Source organism: Acomys minous (assembly GCF_964271855.1).
Source record: "Acomys minous genome assembly, chromosome: 18".
NCBI lineage: Eukaryota > Metazoa > Chordata > Mammalia > Rodentia > Muridae > Acomys > Acomys minous.
The window spans coordinates 1,015,644-1,035,811 of NC_140501.1; the positions used below are offsets into that span (position 1 = coordinate 1,015,644).

Below are 20,168 nucleotides of genomic sequence, written 5' to 3' on the forward strand. Positions count from 1 at the left end.
ATGATAGAGGAAGAAAGCAGGCATCTTCATCTAGACTCTGCTTGAGTGCACAATGGCACACACATATACCACTCAAACATACCACAACACACACACACACAACACACACATGCACATATACACACACCATACACACACCACACACATACACACATTACACACACACCATACACACACACACACCATACACACACACACACACATACACACATTACACACACATACCACATACACACACACATACCACATACACACACACACATACACACACACCATACACACACACACATACACACACAAAGTAAACAAATAAATAAATAATATATAAGAAAATAGGTAAGCAATACATACAATACTAAATCTAATCAAAACAGATGTGAATAAACTTAAATTCAAGCCACAAAAACATGCTATATCCAATGCTAAGCAGAGACGCCCTACAGAACGTTCCGAGGTCAGTATTTACCATCTACATGTAGATTTGGATTCTTCTTTTATGATGAGCTCAAAGCATCGGCGCAGGAGACCAGAAGGAGTGAGTGGAAGTAGAGATGGTGAGCCGACACGCGTTCTGGCGTTCATCCCTCTCACAGCCTGAGCTTGTGCCTGAAGGGTGTGCTGAGCTGGAGCAGTTGGGAACGTGCTACATCATTCTCCACAAGAGATTGCGTTATGTTCTCAGGGACTATCAGAGAATCATCATTCATTTAACAAGAAGTGGCAGTCTTAGCAAGAAATTATACTTTCATAATGAAAACTGACCGAAAAAGTACAATGAAGTACATCTACAGAAAATGCTTTCTACGTATCAGTGTTTTCCCGTGTTTCCTCTTATTGTGGGGTTAGGGTTAGGCTTTAAAGATTGTCTATCACATATTTAATTTTGAAAATCAGAGAATACACTCAGTCAACTATAAAATCATTCCACATGCTTCTAAATTACCTGTGAAATAAGCAAGCAGTTATTTTTCTTTCAAAAAGAAAATATTGAGAAATGTTTTTATATCTCTTTTTAAATATTTATTATGTATACATTGTTTTGCCTGCATGTACCCCTGCATGCCAGAAGAGGGCACCAGATTTCACTATAGATAGTTGTGAGCCACCATGTGGTTCTGGGAATTGAACTCAGGACCTTGGGAAGAACAGGTGGTGCCCTTAACCTCTAAGCCATCTCTCCAGCCCCCCGTTTTTATATCTCTCAAGACCTATGTGGTCAGCTGGCTGGGGAGACAGCTCAGTAAAGTAGATAAGGGAAAAGCACAGGGACCTGCGTTTGATCCCCAGCATGCATGTGAAAAGTTAGGCATGGTAGTGCAGGGAGGTAGGGTAGGCAGATCTCTAGGGCTCACTGGCCAACCAGCCTAGCCTATGTGCGAGACCCAGGCTAACGAGTGACTGTCTCAAAACAACAACAACAACAACAACAACAAACCAACCAAAATCCAAGGATGATGGTTACTCAGAAACAACACTCAAGCTTAACCTCTGGCCTCCATGTGCATGTACAGACGTGTAAACACACACATTATGCACACATAAATGTACACAGATATGTACACACAGACACACAGACACTCACAGACAGATCATTACTTAATTTATTGACGACGTGTCCTGAGTACTTCTTAATGCCCGGAACAGAACATAAACTAGTGAGTTTTAACATCAGGGTGGTCACAGTAGTGAGCTGATAGAATTTACATCTCTTTGGAAGTTCTGGGCACTGTCACTTTAAGTTCTTTAGAGGCAAAGTAGCTGAAGAGGAGACTGCTGAGCAGCCAGCGGAATGTAGCCTAGGACAGGTAGACAGCAGGCCCCAGAGGCCCCAGGACAGAGGCATAGCCTCTTTCCCAGGGCCAGCCACCACTAGCCATGGAAAACAAGATCACATACTTCACTTGTATCCATTTTAAATTCTGCTCAACCCTCTGACAGCCTCTTCTGAGATGCTTTTCTTTCCCTGTGTTTTGCAAAGCCAGCCACAGAGGGGTTAGGAGGAGAGCTGCACTCTCTTCCTTTGACCCCACAACCTGCTGTGACACCCCCAGAGCCAAATCGCAGTGGCCAGAACCATGTCTCTCAGCAGTCACCATCATCCTGCGGAGTCCTTTTTGTGATATTTTCCCATTTCTATTTTATCAACGCACCTGCTGTTTGAGCTCCACCATGGTTACTACTGACTCCTGCTTTTCCCTTTCCTGAATTAGGGAAAGTGGAGCGAAAGCGTCAAGATTACATGACGCACATATTATTTTACCCTTAATTCTAAATAGCATCTTCCCTGTAGATGTAACACAGTCAGGCTCGAGAAGGGGCGTTAATCTTACGTTGACAATTCCTATTTTACCATATAATGCACCACTGTTAAAGCTGTTAAACTTTAATAGTTGTTCATAATGGATTTCTGCAGCCACTTTTCTGTTTCCCTTCAATAACTAGGGAGGAAATAATGGATGTAAATTGTTTATGTTAAAATTGTCCTTTGTATTAAGTCTATGACGGCAAATGTGCTGCATGTGTTCAGAACATGAACTGGTGGTGCATTTACCATTTTCTGCTATTTATTTTTATTGCTTACCTGTGCTGCTCAGGTCTCAGCCTTTGTCTGTGAAAGGGTCATGTTGTATAAGTTCTTTGATATATTATAACCTTACCCTTATCCCTTCATAAAGGAATAGACTTTATGCGAATAAAGATAACAATAGAAATTAATCTCTTCCAGTCTAATTTCAAACAAGAAAAAAATAGAATATGATATAAAAAACATAACTTTCAGGTGTGTGACCTGATAAGCAAGTTCAGTTTCTGGTCTTATCACTGTTCCAGGTCAAAATACTCAACAAATGATGGTCTTCAGTTTCCTTCTCTCCAAAAGGTCCACAGTAGTTGATAATATATGCATTTGTCACCACCTCCCATATTCCTACCTTATTGAAACAACAGAAAGAGCTAATTGCAAAAGGAAGTTGTAATATATAAATGCAGGTTTAATGGAAGTAGCTCTCAGCTGCCTTGCAGGAGAGATAGGGAGGGGGGCATGCAGAGAGAGGGAGGAGAAATATAGAAAGAGAGAGCAGAGCAGAAGAGAGAGGGGGGGGAGAGAGGCAGACAGACAGACAGACAGACAGACAGAGGCAGAATAGGGAACCAAGATATCTGTACTATATAGTGGAGGAAGCCCCTACCCCTGGGCAGGAAAGTTCAGGGTTGCCAGCCACACCCTGCAGCAGGTAGGAATCTAGAGACACCTGAAACCAAATGCTACCTATAATTCCTGATTGTGTCATGGTTATTCTTGCTATAGGTAGTTTATTGTATATATGTAGAATAATATAAATGTATATGTAAAAAATAAATAACAAAGCTTATATTATGCTTATAAAAAAGACAGAGACCTTCCTTAGCTAAACATATTTTATAAAACCAACTATTATGGTAATAACCTACCAAATTAAAACTATGAGTCTTAAAATGGAAACTTGTATACCTCATATTGTCAACTGTATGTGGGAGCTACAAAATCAGTCTCATAGAAGTATATAAAAGAATAGCCTGGGGAAAATGTTGGTGAGTAACAGATGTGTGCAACGCAGTAGGAGTAATTGCTTACATTCAATAGCATACTAATAGCTATAGCTGAAAACGTGTGTGTGTGTGTGTGTGTGTGTGTGTGTGTGTGTGTGTGTGTGGTGTGGTGCGGTGCATTTGATGATGATACAAACCACAGCACATATAGAGATCAAAAGACGACTTTTGGAAGACAGTTTTCTCCTTCTAACTTGTTTTGAGACACTGACTTTCTTGTTTCTGTCACTGAACCATGCGCTTCAGGCTAGCTGGCCCTTTAGCTTGTTTTTACCTTCCATCTCACAGTAAGAGTTCTGATGTTATGGGCGCCACCACTATATCAGGGTTGTTTACATTGGTCCCAGGCATGGAACTCAGATCATCGGATTTCTGCTTCTAGCACCCATATCTGCTGGGTCATCTCCCCAGCCAACAATTCACTTTCTATCTCAAATAGCTATAAGAAAGTTGACCCAAATGCCAAGTACTCTCACTTTATTTTACATGTTATGAATATGTATTAAAATGCTGTGCCATACCCCATGAATATGCAAGGCATTTAAGTATATATCAAACATAAATGTAAAAAAAATAGAGGTAGTACATAAAGCAAGTTACATTCTGCACAAGGAATATTCTACGTAAAGTGATTTTGTAGTGAGAATTCACCATTTAGGACTCGGCTTTCCTTCTCTCTGCTTTTATTTCGGGCCCATGTTCCTCACTGTCTACGTTCGCAGTGACTTTCCACCATATATCCCTGCATTCACCCAGAACAGCTTTGTGTTCCTTCATGTTCACCCTTCTTTCTCCAAACAGAGAACACAGGGGTGAAGAGGCCAACATGACTCTTCCAAGCCTTCTTAGTTTGGTCATCCGACACATGAATATCTTGATTGCATTGTTTCTTATAGAGTGTTCATTGGTGGATAGTGATTATATTCCATAATGATGCAAGTTCTTCATGGGGGGTCAAACTTACTGAAGTCATATATCTATAATTCTGGGAGTGGGGGTTGAGACAGGTTTTCTCTGTGTTAGCCTTGGCTGTCCTGGACTCCCTTTGTAGACCAGGCTGGCCTCGAACTCACAGAGATCCTCCTGCCTCTGCCTCCCCCAGCACTGGGATTACAGGTGTGCACAACTGCGCCTGGCTTATCTATCAGTCTTTTGAAGGATACACATTACACTCATTTTATAAACAACTTTAAGTACACAGCAGATTCTACGTTTTCTCACAAGTGTTACTGAACAGTGTGTTTCTGTTCTGCTGATGATGGTGGCGCCTGAAATGTATGGGGAACTCATTATACATCATTGTTGAGGCTCAACAGAAACTGCCAGTTAATCCGCACAGGAAAGGGAGGCGTGTGCACAGAGGTCATGGAGTGAAAAGGAGTGATGCTGTCAGTTAGATATATAGAAAGATGGGGTTAAGTCCATTTCTCCAAACAATCATTAAGTACCCCTGAATATGGCTCTTCAGTCTCTGTGAAGCGTTTCACTGTGTGTACAGAACAAAACGTATCTTTTTTTTCCTGCTCACTGTCTCGTGTTCTCTTAAACCAGCTGCTCTACAGCTCTCTGGGTATTATAAACTTCAGGTCATTACCAGGTGTTCAGTGAGAAGCTAGTGCTAGTGCTGCAAGGCACCATGGGATAATTTACAGCCCCGTGCCTGAGCAGCTTCAGCCCTGAGGCTTTCCACCCATGTTATTGCTGCAGCCTGAGGTGGTTCCATTCCCCAGTGAGAATGTGACTGCTCAGACTTACTCCATTGTGGGTAAAGGTATGCCAGGTGTTTCTGCCACCTGCAAAGTACGAAGCCCTAAGCGCTGACTTTCCATGCCACTCAATTTTCAAAATATTCTGCTACCCCGTTTCAACATTTGCTTTGTTTTCCCTGTACTAAGTGCCTTTAAATATCTAAAGACATAAAACCGTCCTGTTGTTGGTGATCCTGAAATCGCCCTGGCTGGAAGTCAGACACAGCTTTACCAAATCCCGAGAACACAAAATGCCACAGCATAAGTTTAATCCCTCTGAGAGGAGCGTCTGTTATGGAGACAATGAACGCAATAACTGTTGGCTGTCTGAGACATGTTTTCTCATTTCAAAAGCCGATGGTGATTCAGTCTGCCGTCCTGTCTCGACAGGCACGAGTATATTCACAGTCTACGAGGCTTCTTCTCAGGAAGGCTGGGTGTTCCTCATGTACAGAGCGATTGACAGCTTCCCCCGCTGGCGTTCCTACTTCTATTTCATCACGCTGATCTTCTTCCTTGCCTGGCTTGTTAAGGTACTAGAAAGACTGTGCTCAGAGCACGTGACTGTGGTGGTGTTCGGCAGGAGTTTTTGGTTTATTTGATCACTAGACTTCTCCATCTCTAGTGTTTGGTAAACGTAGTTTGTCGTTACCTTTCAGAATGTGTTCATCGCTGTCATCATTGAGACCTTTGCAGAAATCAGAGTGCAGTTTCAACAAATGTGGGGGACTCGGAGCAGCACAACTTCCACTGCCACCACACAGGTATGGCTTCATCCGGGTGACCACAGTCCATTCAGCCCAGGCCCATCCCGTGCTCATAGCAGTGGAGCCCCAGGGAATGCCGCACTGGCATGGGACGCTGCAGTATCGCACAGTGGGAGAGTGCTTTGCACATGCTGGTGAAAGGCTTGAAAGCCAGAACAGTCATCCCAGACTTTCCCTGTGGTGTGCTGAAAGTCATCTAGCTGCTGAGAAGTGCCATTAGTGGCTTCAACACAAAGCCAAAATTGCCAACCACATTTATTATGGACCTTTGATTTTGTTCTGAGACCACAAGTCCTCAAAGGCTTCCAGAGTAAATAAAACAACTGGAAGTTTCCATTCTTATGAGCTTGTATTAGCATTCCCTCAAGCCTATACAGCTGGCTTTATATAGAAGATTAGACATGTTGCAAATGCATTTAATTCAGAACAAACCAATTAAGGTATAAGGAGCTATAAAGAAGACCCCGCCCCCGGCCCCACAGCATGATAGTGGTTCGTGAAAAGTCAGCATCTATTCAGTGTGTCTTCCTGCTCCCCAGAAACTAGAGATGGCCTGAAACGTACAAAAGCAGCAGAGCATTCAACTGTGGATGAGGCATTCTGACATCCTGTCATTTACTTTCTTATTTTTGTTTTCACATTTTGCTGCTTAGAAACAGGAAGGGCAGGCTCACAAGTCTTACAGAATGGGTACAAGGAGACAAGAAAGAAAACTCCAGAATTATCAAGGAAACAATTTAATTTTTATAATAATTATTTTGAGATTAAATTATGAAAAATAAGTTTTCAAGTGCTCCTATAGATCTATTGGTGTAAAGATCTCAATGGAAAGGCCAAAGCGAAAATTTTATTTTGAAAACCTTTTGATTAAACTTTTAGCAATGCTTTGCCATCGGACATAGGAAACTGACATTTATGATAGCATAGATATCAGAATTACACAACCTTTGTTACAAGTGAAAGCATGTCAAAATGATCTCTAACTTCCATATAAATAAATTAATATGCTACATAGGTTATGTCACAGATGCCGTGTTGTGGAGCTTTCAGGCAATCAATCCAGGCAGCCCTTATTCTTTGTCTGGCCCCTATTAGCCTACTGTGAGGTGTAACGAAGTTTCAGGTCCTTCCTGAGGTGGTAGCCTCTTGGCAGGCATGTTTTCTGTGACCTGCATTGCGATGTAAATGGAACATAAAACTCTGGGTGCTGCTCTTACATGCAGTGGTCCCAGGTGATGGCCTAAAATGTTCCTAGAACCATATTTTGCTTATTAAGTAACTCTGACAGATGAAATCACAGCTGGAAAAGTAAAGCAACAAACCAGCTAGCAGTTATAATAGAAGACAAAAAAAAATGTGAAATTTTTGAAAAAAAAAATCACTCGAAATTATTTTGATGCAAAAATTGCACTTAATGCGGAAGCATAAGTCAGGATTTCAAGAGAGAATGAGCCTGGATGTTCAGGAGAGGTAATCACAGAGAAAACTGAAAAACCTTCATTAAGAAAAATGCTATGGCTGAGGACCCGGTTGCTAAGCAACCAAAGCTCCTGCAGGCTGCCTCTTGGTAAAACACCACTTAGGCAGCCTAGCAACTGGCCTCAGGCTCCGCCCACCGCTGCTCAGTCACCTCTTGCAATCCCAGAAGCTTTTGTGTGCACAGAAAGAAGGCAGAACATTTGCCATGACTGTTACATTTGTAAAATCTGACCAAATTCAGAGCTTGGACTTCTCTTTCATTGGTTTATGCACTAAATCAGAAGAGTCTAATTCTGACCAAATAGGCTTCGAGGTGACCAGACCACGACGATTGCTAAACGCTACGCAGCTTTGGGGACGGAAAGTCATTTCTTGCCCTTATCTGTTATGTGGGAAATTCATGTTCAATGTGTTTTTCTCACCAATAAGCTAAAAACAACTGGGAATATTAGGCTCGGCACTGCCTTTAAATGGCTGAACTGCCCGTGACAGCCATGTGGGTAGAGATGTATTTACGCATACACACTCGGGCACACACATGTACATGCCGAGGATATAGGAGGTCTTTGGATATCGGCAGTTCACTGAGAATTGGCCCTGATATTTCAAAGGCAAAGCAGAATCCGTGATTTTTTTCTTTAAAAAATATAAAAGGAATGTATCTTCCTTTGGTCACTACCAAATGCCTCTGAGGAGCCATGTAGGAACAAATTAAGGAAATATTGCTTGCGAAACTTTTGTGCAGAGAGTGCACAGAAAAAAGGAAGGCAAACTAAAAGTGAGCCTTTCAGATTCAGATTTCATGCACCTGTCTGCGTTGTGCCGGGGCCAGTGACTCCATCTTGCACAGTTCTTGGTGCGGAAAACTGTGGTCACACGCTCAGAAATCATCTGGTGTACAGGTTCAGATTCCGGTACAAAATGTACCTTGTAGTGTCAGTCCACTACGGAATTCCTCACGTTACTATTTAAGGTGTGGTCCTAACACTGGATGTAACTAGGTGCAGACGTGAGCTAGAAAAGCTTTACATGTAGCAGTTCCTTAATCCAGACCTCGCACCCCTCACTCAACACCCCACTTCTGGTATCTGCCATCTCGTCACCTAGACTGCCGCCGACTCCACTTAAGACCCATCAAAGCCCCAGAGCACTCTGACTGCTTTTGCCCTGTGTGTACCAGAAGGGAGCACGGAGGACTCCTCTCATAAGGAGTGCAGCCCGAGGACGTCCTTTTGGAGTTCCGGCAAGTAAGCTGTGCTGTGTGAAGAGACCAGTGTCCCTGAGACTGTCATCGGTGGCTGAGCACTCTTCCTGACAGATAGTATCTGAATTGTTCTCTAGCTGGGTTAGGAGACGAATAAGGGCAGAGTTGATGCAAGTAAAAGCGTGATTTCGAGTTGTCCCTTCTTTGTCAACATCCTCAGAATTTGCCTAGATCAGACTCTGTAAGAACGTGTGGCGCTCAGCAAGAAGAAAAGAGAGATGAAAATAAAAGACACATGAGCAAAAGCGGAAAGAGCTGATTCACCCAGAAGAAAAGAAGCACTGCGCACAGCCTGATGATCAACTCAGGGGAAAATGGCTCAGTGTCCCAAAGCCGGCAGTTTCCACATGAATGTGTGGAAACCACTCCGATGTCTGAGAAGGCCGTTAAGGGGTTCAGCTCAGAGAAAGGCTGTCCCGGGGTCATCAAGAGTGAGCTCCTTCCAGTGAGGAGCCTTGGGGAGGGCATGAAGCACTTACCACAGCAAGTCAGGAGGGATAATTAAGCGTTGCGAGACTGACTCAGTAAATCTGTTCTTTTGCTGATTTCTTTTTCTATTTTGTCTTGAGATAAGGTCTTAACTCCTTCCATAACTGAGGCAGGCTCAAGCACGTGGCAAGTCCTCCTGCCTCAGCCTCCCCGAGTGTACGTGCTGCCCTTCCGTGGACTAAATAAGTTATTTGACAATGAAACTAAGCCAAATGTCAACTCTCCTGATTTTAGTAAATGGTCTATCTTTAAAATACTTTTTTGAAAAGCAGAATGATTTCAAGATAAATTGAATTTTTTTCTCCACAGTGTGCATACCGTATTCACATCTTAGGTTTGGAATCTTGATTCACTTTTTCAGGATTTCCCCTCCTCCTAACATTACTTGTCTTACCTAACCTCAAGGGATAATCTGATGAGTAGGATTATATTTTGTCCATAGACCAAAAAAAAGTATTCTAAACTATTTTGTAAGCCAGGCTGCCCATTGCAAAATTCTACCAGAGAGTTCATTGGTGTCTATTACATTGTGATGGACAATGCCCCTCCCACTAATTGATACAAACTTCTTACAATATTAAAATATATCAGCTATGACAGGGAGCATAGTATAGTGACTTTAGAAACCATCTTACTAATTCCCACAGCCATATTATAAAGTGGGAACTAGTATTGTTTCCACACTGCAGATTTTAAAAATTACCAAGATGGACAATGGAATTATCTTGTCTAGTTGTAGGTAACACGAGCCTCCATCCAGGTGGCCCAATCGTGACTATTACTCACTGTGAGATCCTTCCTCATTTTCCTTTAGCCGTTGCAGGCCACTGTCAATGTGTCCTCCCTCTTCTAGCCCCAAGCCAACGTCTCTGTCTGGCTGCTGGGTGACAAGGTCCATCACAGATACTGTTTTAAGAGGTGTAATTGGGAGCATCTCACCTAGAAGAGAGTCAAGCAGAACCTACCAAAGGCTTGAAAGTCTGTTTACTGTTTGATCCCTATGAACCAGTCCTCACCCACCCACTATCTCACCGTTCTGTTCCACTTTACACAGTTTCCTTTCCCATAGTTACATAGTAGTCTACCATAACTCTTACATCTATTATAACCCAGGAGAAAATAAGTACAGGAAGAACAGGAAGACTCTGCTTAGATCCTGTGAGCTAGTATGTAATCACCTGGTCAATATGAGCTTCCAGGAGAGGATAAGAACTGCCCTTCTGTTGGAGGCTTAGTGACCTCATAAAAGTACCCTGGCATTGGAGGACAGACAGAGAATGGCCACTGTCACACCTGTCATGCACCCAGAGATCTAAGTTCCTTGGGATTCTTGCCTGTGTTAGCTAGCCCAATTCCAACCTCGAAGATCTGCTGTCAACATATTGACCAGCCTAAACACTGTATGGTTTGAGAGCTAAGCAAAGTGGGACATTTTTGCACTTCTGTTACTTTATTTAATACACAGGGTGACCTTCACAGAACTATTTTGCTGACAATTAAACTGATTCATTTGATTTTGGTCTGCTGGAAAAAAAATAATTTAACAGAGAAAATTAGTTTTCCACAAATGAAAGGAAATATTAGCCCCAGGGGTGCTTTATGCCTGACAAGACAGTGTAGGAGGCATCAGCAGAGTGTTCTTAGCCAGTGACTGACAGCATAGGTTTTGACATTTGCTCTTAGAGGGAGAATTCCAGAATCATGGCAGGCTCTTTAAAGGTCACTTTAACTAATTTGTTTTTCCAGCTATGTCTACGTCCTCATAATGAGCCCATTCATGAAGGATGTTATTGGTTCTACCACCAAGAATAGCTTTTAGGATTTATTCTAAGGAGAAAGTAAGTTCTGTAAATAGACAGCTGGGATTAACTATTTGTAATGATAGCTTTGGTCAAAGATTTTTTGTGTAAATGTGCACCTCAGTTGTTTCATTTAAATGTGTGGGTACCTCAGTTGTTTCATTTAAATGTGTGTGTATACCCTTCACATTAGCCACAAGCAATATAAAATATTTAGGAGTTACTCTAACCAAGCAAGTGAAGGACTTGTTTGAAAAAAATTTCAAAACTCTGAAGAAAGAGATTGAAGATGACATGAGAAGACGGAATGATCTTCCTTGCTCATGGATCAGGAGAATTAACATAGTAAAAATGGCCATCTAACCAAAAGCAATTTACAGATTCAATGCAATCCCTATCAAAATACCTACACAATTTTTTAAAGACATTGAAAGTTCAATTCTGAACTTCATATGGAAAAACAAAAAACCCAGAATAGCTAAAACAATCTTGTACAATAAAAGATCCTCCAGAGGAATCTCCATACCTGATCTCAAGCTGTGCTATAAAGCAACAGTAATTAAAACAGCATGGTATTGGCACAGCAACAGGATGGTTGATCAGTGGAATTGAATCGAAGACCCAGATATGAATCCACACACATATGGTCACTTGATTTTTGACAAAGAAGCCAAATCCATTCAATGGAAAAAGGATAGCATCTTCAACAAATGGTGCTGGTCTAACTGGATGTCTATGTGTAAAAAATTGCAACTGGACCCATATTTGTCACCTTTCACAAAACTCAAATTCAAATGGATCAAAGACCTCAACATAAAACTAGAGACACTAAGTCAGTTAGAAGAAAAAGTGGGGAAGAGCCTGGAACACACTAGCACAGGAGACAACTTCCTGAACAGAACACCAACAGCCCAGGCCTTAGTATCAACAATTAATAAATGGGACCTCATAAGGCTGAGAAGCTTCTGTAAGGCAGGAGACACTGTCAAGAGAACAAAGCAACAGCCTACAGACTGGGAAAAGATCTTCACCAACCCTACATCTGACAAACATCTAATATCCAAAATATATAAAGAACTCAAGAAATTAAACACCACCAAACCTAATAACCCAACTGAGAAATGGGGCTCAGAACTAAACAGAGAATTCTCAACAGAGGAATATCAAATGGCTGAGAAACACTTAAAGAAATGCTCAACCTCCTTAGTCATCAGGGAAATGCAAATTGAAACAACTCTGAGAATCCATCTTACACCCATCAGAATGGCTAAGATCAAAAATTCAAGCAACACCACATGTTGGCGAGGATGTGGAGAGAGAGGAACACTCCTTCATTGCTGGTGGGAATGCAAACTAGTACAGCCACTTTGGAAATCTATCTGGTGCTATCTCAGAAAAATGAGAATAGGGCTTCCTCAAGACCCAGCTATTCCACTCCTTGGAATATACCCAGAAGATGCTCCAGCACATATCAAGAAAATTTGCTCAACCATGTTCATAGCTGCCTTATTCATAAAGCCAGATCATGGAAACAGCCTAAGTGTCCCTCAGTAGAAGAATGGATAAAGAAACTGTGGTACATTTACACTATGGAATACTACTCAGCTATTAAAAACAAGGAATTCCCGAAATTTGTGGACAAATGGATTGAACTAGAAATGATCATAATGAGTGAGTTAAGCCAGAAGCAGAAAGAGTCAAATGGTATATACTCACTTATATCTGCTTACTAGCCCAAGGGGTATGTCCCACGAAAGTCTTCACTTACCAGGAAACTGGGACAGAGGGGAGGACATCTTATTGGGACTCTGGATGATAGAAGCATGAGAGAATAGCAAAGTAGAAGGATCCAGAGGGTCCTAGAAACCTACAAGAAGAACGTTATGATAGGCAGATTTGGGCCCAGGGTCCCGCTCAAACTATGGCACCAGACAAGGACAATATAGGCGTAAACTTCAAACCCCTACCCAGATCTAGCCAATGGACAGGACATTCTCCACAGTTGAGTGGAGAATGGGGTCTGACTTTCACACGTACATCTGGTGCCCTGGATGGGGAGGCCTGGTGGCACTCAGAGGAAGGATAGCAGGCTACCAAGAAGAGACTTGATACCCTATGAGCATATAAAGGGGAAGGAAGTCCCCCTCAGTTACAGTCATAGGGGAGGGGAATAAAGGGAAAATGAGAGGGAGGGAGGAATGGGAGGATACGAGGGATGTGATAACCATATAGATGTTATATGAATAAATTAATAAAAATAAATAAAAAAAAATAAATAAATAAATGTGTGTGTGTGTGTGTGTGTGTGTGTGTGTGTGTGTGTGTGTGTGTGTGTGTGTGTGTGTCCCGTAAAGTTAGGTACTTATTTGTCTCAACCATGATACAGAGAAAAATTTTCTTCCTTTAAATGGTTTACAATCTCTCTGGTTAGAGTTTGAAAGTATAATTATAAGCCTACGTAATGATCTATGTATTGTGTAACTCAGATTCCCTGCAATGATTTCCCTTTACAAAAGGAGGTAGCACCAACCAACTGTGGTAAAAACCAATAACATAAATCCCAAGTCACGATAGCTATGAGATGTTTATGTATACAAAAAAGAGACTTTGAGCAGAAACAAAACAGTCAATTATTATGATTAAGAACTTTATTTTTTTAATCTTCAATTATGCTTTATCCCATTAAAATTACCAACACAACACACACACACACTCATGCATGTACACACATACATGCATACACACATACAAACACACACTCATGCATGCACACACATACACATTCATGCTTGTACACATACACACACACACACACACACACACACATACACACACACACACACACACACATACATGCAGAGAGTGGGGAATGGAGGGAGGGAGAGAGAAAGTCAGTCCTGAGGAACATGGTAACTGGAAAGTATCTTCCAGCTGGATATAAAGTTGGTGGATAAGAACGTATGGAGTATGCCATAAGGTTATCACATAGACCCTTGAGTGAGCAGGTTTCGGGTAGTATGATAGTACCTTGAATTTTATCTCTTCTAAGCCTTCTATACCAATATAAATAACATGTTTCTTTTGTAAATACATGAATTAAATTTACAGTGAGAAATTAATTGTGACCTAGTTAAAATAATTGTGTAAAGTCAGTTAAGCACCCTCTCAGTCCCCTACCATTGAAACACTTCCAATCTCATTTCCCATGTTGAAGGTGAACTCTGATATTATTAGGTATGAGAATGTCTTCTAGTTCACTCACTGAGAAATACCAACTAAATATTTTTAAATCTTCTTGCATATATTCAACAGGCAGGACATAATGCTTAAGACTTCTAAATACATTTCTTGCATAGATAAAAATTGAAATGAATATAACCAGCTAAGATAGTAAGGCATTTTTCTTTTATAGAAGAATATCTTAAAGGTTATATGTGCAAAATCTATATAAGGCAAAACTTACATGGCATATAACAACGATTGCTCAATAAATGCAAGCTAGTACCATTGCTCATGAGAGTATAATTATTCACTGTTTTCAGTATTAAAATGAGCATGTATGAAAGTATTCATGATCCAAATATATATCGTTAAGAAGACAGATTCTCAGTAATATTTAAGCTCATAGAAAGCTGCAGACAGAACTAGCGTTCTCAAGGTTCCATGCTCAACATATCTGACTCATCTCTTTGTCTTAAAGATGTTCCATGAGGATGCTACAGGTGGTTGGCAGCTGGTAGCTGTGGATGTCAACAAGCCGCAGGGACGTGCCCCGGCCTGCCTACAGGTAACAGCACAAAACCATCTTTAAAACATCATCCAGAATAGCCAGGCCTTGTGGCCCATGTCTTTAATCCCAGCCCTCAGGAGGCAGGGGCAAGTGGAGCTTCATGAGTTCGAGGCCAGCCTGGTCTACACAGTGAGTCTAGGACAACCAGAGTTATTACACAGAAAAAACCTTGTCTCAAAAAATGAAAAAGAAAATCATCCAGAATGGATCTTTAACTTTTATTTTATATGATGAAATTCACAGACTCCCAGCTCTAGACTTTCCCAGATCTATCGAGAAGTCAGGAGCAATGTTTTATTCTGTCTTGTATTCGGGACCTAGTTAGATATACAGTAGTTGTACTACATTGTTTTCTGTTGCTGTGATAAATACCTTAACCAAAATCAATTTGGGCAGGAAAGGGTTCATTTGGCTAACATATTCAGGTCATAGTCTATTGAGATAAGTCAAGGCAGGGACTTGGCGGCAGGAACCGAAGCAGAGGTCAAGGGGAAATGCTGTTTATTGAATTATTGCTCGTGTTTCACTCAATGTGTTTTCTTAAATCATCCAAGGCCACCTATCCCAGGGTAGCACCACCTGTGGTGGGATGGCTCCCTGCCCCAGCAGTTATTAATCAGAAAATGCACCCAAAGACTTGTCTACTGGCCATCTGGTGTAAGCATTTTCTCAGGTAAAATTCCCTCTTCCGAGATGACCCTGGCCTCTGTCAAGTTGAAAAAAAATATAACAGCAAATAGGGATTTAATAAAATTGATGAAAGAAAGCACAGAAGCAAAAGCATTTCAGGAGTATCAAATTAATAAATAGTTTTGTTGCCATGTTGGTCCTTGTGAAAATATTTTCTAAGAGGCCTGAGTTGTCTAGGGCTGTGCAACACCTCCATGCATAACTAGGAAGGAAATATATTAGCACACAATCCGTTGTTCTGTGTGTCCGCTTTCCAGGGCAAGGTGATGCCAAGGTGTTTTCTTAGCAAACAACTCCAAAAGTAAACACGGGATGAAAGATGACAAGGGCACTTGAGGGTCCTGAGGAGACTCAAATGGTTAGAAGTTGGGTTCGAGGGACCCTACTCAGGAAACATCTGTACTCTTTCAGATTCCTTTGCCTGTCTGGTTTTTTTTGGTCTTCAGATGTATACTGCCTTGAATGTTTGCAATTTATATTTAAGGAATTATGGTCCTTTCTGAGATAAGGTGTTTTCTCCTGCTTTGTAGGTTGCCTCTTAATTTTGTTATCAACTTACTTGTTTCTGTTCTTTAAATAGGGGAATCTAAGTTCGTTATTCCCAAATGAATAATGTAAATGTTAAAAGTGACTTTATGGTTTTCTTATGACCTATTTTCATCATTCCAACACCACTACTATATAAGCAGAGCAATGGCTTCTACAGCCAGTGTGGCCGTTGCTTGCAGTAGTTCCACGTTTTAGCCAATTGAAAAATATTCAAGTATCACAGACTTGTTATGAAAATAAAATAACAGAGGATCAAATAAGATACATAAAATACTCAAAAAGCATTCATTACATGCTTGCTAATAAATGTGTTAAGGTTGAATTCTGAGCCGGGTGGTGGTGGCACACGTCTTTAATCTCAGCATGGCAAAGTCAAGTAGATCTCTGATTTCAAGGCCAACCTCGTCTACAGAGTGAGTTATACTGGGGCTACACAGAGAAAACTTGTAAAAAACAAACAAACAAATGTTGAAGTCTATAATTAGGGGTCAAGTCACCCTCTTCACAAATATTTGAGAATGATAAGGATGAGTGACAATGTGAGCATGGTAACATTTGAGCAATACTTAGTGCTGTGAGCGTTGTTGTAATGGCATAGAACCTGGGCTTAAAGTGCTTAGATGTGGCATCATGGAGATATGTGTGATGCTATTAAGCACATATTATTAATATAGCAATATACTCATTGTGAGTGTCAGTCATGCAGTTAGGAACTAGAGAATGCCAGGCAATTTAATAGGGAAGATGTTCTGCTCACCAATTGGTTGTTTCTAAATTGAGCCTCCTAGAAGGAGCCAGTATTTATAAGAGGTGTGAGTAAAAACTGGGAGAGGGCAGGAGGAAAATATACATAGAAACTATATTTCCATAGCTTAACACGGATTAGCAGTCAGTAATTAAAAGAGAATAAGTAAACAGCACATACTAGTGTTTACTCGTGGGAAATGCCATCTAAAACTGGGCAATACCCTTTAGCCTGCAGCACCCTCACTCTCATGGACTACAATAACCCTCAGTCCCACTCTTTTTATTTTTAAATGTTATTGTGCTCTCATTATCAATAATTACAGAAAAGGTTAACCCTTTCCAACGTGTCATTTCCTCATCCCTTTCATGGAGGTCAACACTGAGTAGGTTCTCCCCGGCCTCCTGCGTTTGAACTCTTATTGCTTACACATCTGTCTCTCATAGCACCTCTGCCTCTTCACACAGTGTTTTCACTGTCTGCCAGAGCTCAGCTCAACACCCCTCCTGTAAAGAATTCTTCTTTATTTAAAAATAGTTAGGAATCTCTACTACTTTCCCCCATGTCATTCTGTACCTCTCTTGGTTGACTGTTATAACTTTGGTAAAAAATGAACTCAGCTGTAGCCAAAGGTAGCCAGATGGGCAGCCCGTGCTGCCAGGCCATGCTGGACCATAGGAGTAGAATATGTGAGCAATCTTGGAAAATATGATAAACTTTGGATCATATTAAAAGAAAATGTTCCGCTCTAATGACAAAGGCCAGGAGTCTTAAGGTTAGAGAGGGAACTCTGCCATTGCTAGGGTGTTGTTGATTCCTTGTTTTTCTAATTTATTTCAACAACTTCAAAATTACAAAATCGGCTTAATCACAGCCGTTCCAACATTTCACTTGAACTTGACCATTCAGGCAGACTTGGTCTGGGTTCCTTTCAGCTATGTCATCCTGGCACAGTGATTCTCAATGCAGCCATGTTATTTTGCATGCAGAAGATTGAGTTCTGAGAGAGAAGACAGTTACGTCCTGCCAGAGTTGATATGCCAACAAAACCGTCCGAAGTTATTTAAAGTCATAGTACTTCCAGGAAGTATTATTTTCTTCACACCTGCTGTCAGCGCACTCTGATGTCTCTTATCAGAGTGATTGTTACTGCTGTAATTGGTTCAGTTTCTAGTTCCTGGAAGAGAGACTCGTGAAAACAAATTTGGGTTTCAAGAGTAGCCAAACAAAGACCTTCAGATGCTGCGTTGCTCTACTGTTCGTGTGCTTGCATTTGGTAAACACAGATGGAGATATTACAATGCAGGAAATAATTTTTGTAGTGGTTGTGGTTAGTGTGACCTCTACTATTACGGACTTTTCCCTCGCTGGAGAAACAGACGTTAAATAACTCACATTAATGAGCACAGAGTACCCATTTCTCCTTGGTTTCCCAACTCTTCATTTTTTCCTTCACAGGCTTGAGTTAAGAGTGGTGATTATCAGGCCCATATGTTTGTCTTTCATAAAGCATTAAAAGACATTTCTCTTTCCCTTAATCGTAAGAGAATAAATAAATCCACGGGTGGGTAGGGTTATCAAGTGTACTCAAGTACTCAAAAAGGAGACATTGTGCTCATAGAACACACTGAGAAATGCACCTTTCAAGTGTTACTATGTTATTCTGAGATAGATTTTCTCATTTTACACATCTTGTTGGCACTTGTTTGGGAAACCAATAAAATATATTAGAATAATGTTTAGATTACAGAGATCATATAATAACAAGTAGTGTGTAATTTTTTAAAAAAATTACAAAAATAGCCTATCCATATATTTTATATTTTCAGAATTTCATGTTTATGACTAAGCATAAATAGACACTGGCTCAAATCTTTTAAAAATTGGGAAAAGGGGGAAAGAGGGAGGGAGGATGGGAAAATATGAGTCAGGATGTAACAATCAGAATGTAATGCGAATAAATTATAAAAATAAAAAAATTAATTAAAAATAAAAATTGAGGCTATTGAACTAACACCTCTCCTCTTGCTAAGTCCTATGAATTTGCTAAGTTTCTGCATCAGTGTTATATTTTCACCTCTTTTCCAGCTTTCTGAATCCTTGTCTAGCTTGTTGGTCTTTTATCTTTCCCACCAACTGTAATTGAACAATTTAGTAATATTTATTGATATGGCTTAATCTTCTCTACCTTATATCAAATGTTTCAATACTATTCGTCTCCTTAATTTCTCTTTACATTTATTGGTTGTGGAATTACCCTGATATATTATGGTACATTGTGATCCAATTCTTCTACTAAAGAATAGACTCTCAAAAGTGTTATTAGTGGAGGAAAAATAACTAACTCTGGTCTGCAATTAGAAAATTACCATTATGATATTCAAATAACATTATTATTATTATTATTATTATTATTATTATTATTATTATTATTAATTCACCTTATATCCTGCTCATAGCCCTCTCGCTCCTCTCCTTCCAATCCCGCCCACTCTCCCTCCCCAACCCTCTCCCTATTCCTGGGCACAGGGGAGGCCCCTGCCATCCCACCCCAGCTCATGAAGTTGCATCAGGACAGTGGCCTGGCAAGGCAGTCCTGTCACGGAGCAGCGATCTGAAAGCAGGCGACAAAGTCCATGTCAGAGACAGCCCCTGCTCCCCTTAGTAGGGGAACCGCATGAAACACGAGCTGACCACAGACTACGCCTATGTAGAGGACCTAAGAGAACGCCCTCTAACTAGTGGAGGGGGAGAACACCAGCCCACCCACAAATCCTTGATTCAAAACCCACCCTGCCTACAAGACATGCAGGGATAAAGACAGAGCAGAGACTGAGGGGGTGTCCAACCAAAGCCGGGCCCAACCCAAGACCTACCCCACGGGAGAAAGCCAAGCCCAGCCACTATTAACAATACTCTGCTGAGCTTGCCGACAGGAGCCTGGCAGAGCTGTCATCTGAGAGGCTCCACCTAGCAGTGTCCTGAAACAGATGCTGAGACTCACAGTCAAACATTGGGCAAAGCATAGCGAGCCTAGTGGGAAGGTGAGGAGAAAAGGACCTAGATTTAACAGGAGCTCCACAGGAAGACGAACAGAGCCAACTGAGCCATGCCCACAGGGGCCTGTGGAGTCTGAAGCCCCAGCCAAGGACCATGCATTGACTGGACCTAGGTCCTCCACAATCACCTTTTAGTGTCAGTGAGAATTTTGTACAAGACAGACTGACATAGAAATGGATTTTCAAGTCTGTAGATTCTCC

General features: G+C 41.2%; 1 protein-coding gene and 1 long non-coding RNA gene across 5 annotated transcripts in view; one reads left to right on the top strand and one right to left on the bottom strand.

The window, feature by feature from the left end:
- The window catches only part of NALCN (sodium leak channel, non-selective), a 298,865-nt gene that overhangs the window by 83,697 nt on the left and 195,000 nt on the right, over positions 1–20,168 (top strand). For all 4 annotated transcript variants that reach the window (XM_084767995.1, XM_084767997.1, XM_084767996.1 and 1 more), the window contains 3 exons: positions 5,727–5,869; positions 5,996–6,100; positions 14,835–14,921. In XM_084767995.1, the coding sequence (XP_084624121.1) occupies positions 5,727–5,869; positions 5,996–6,100; positions 14,835–14,921 (335 nt within the window). The remainder of the gene's footprint in view (positions 1–5,726; positions 5,870–5,995; positions 6,101–14,834; positions 14,922–20,168) is intronic.
- The window catches only part of LOC311589500, a 55,699-nt gene that overhangs the window by 11,021 nt on the left and 24,510 nt on the right, over positions 1–20,168 (bottom strand). The gene's annotated exons all lie outside the window — the stretch shown is intronic.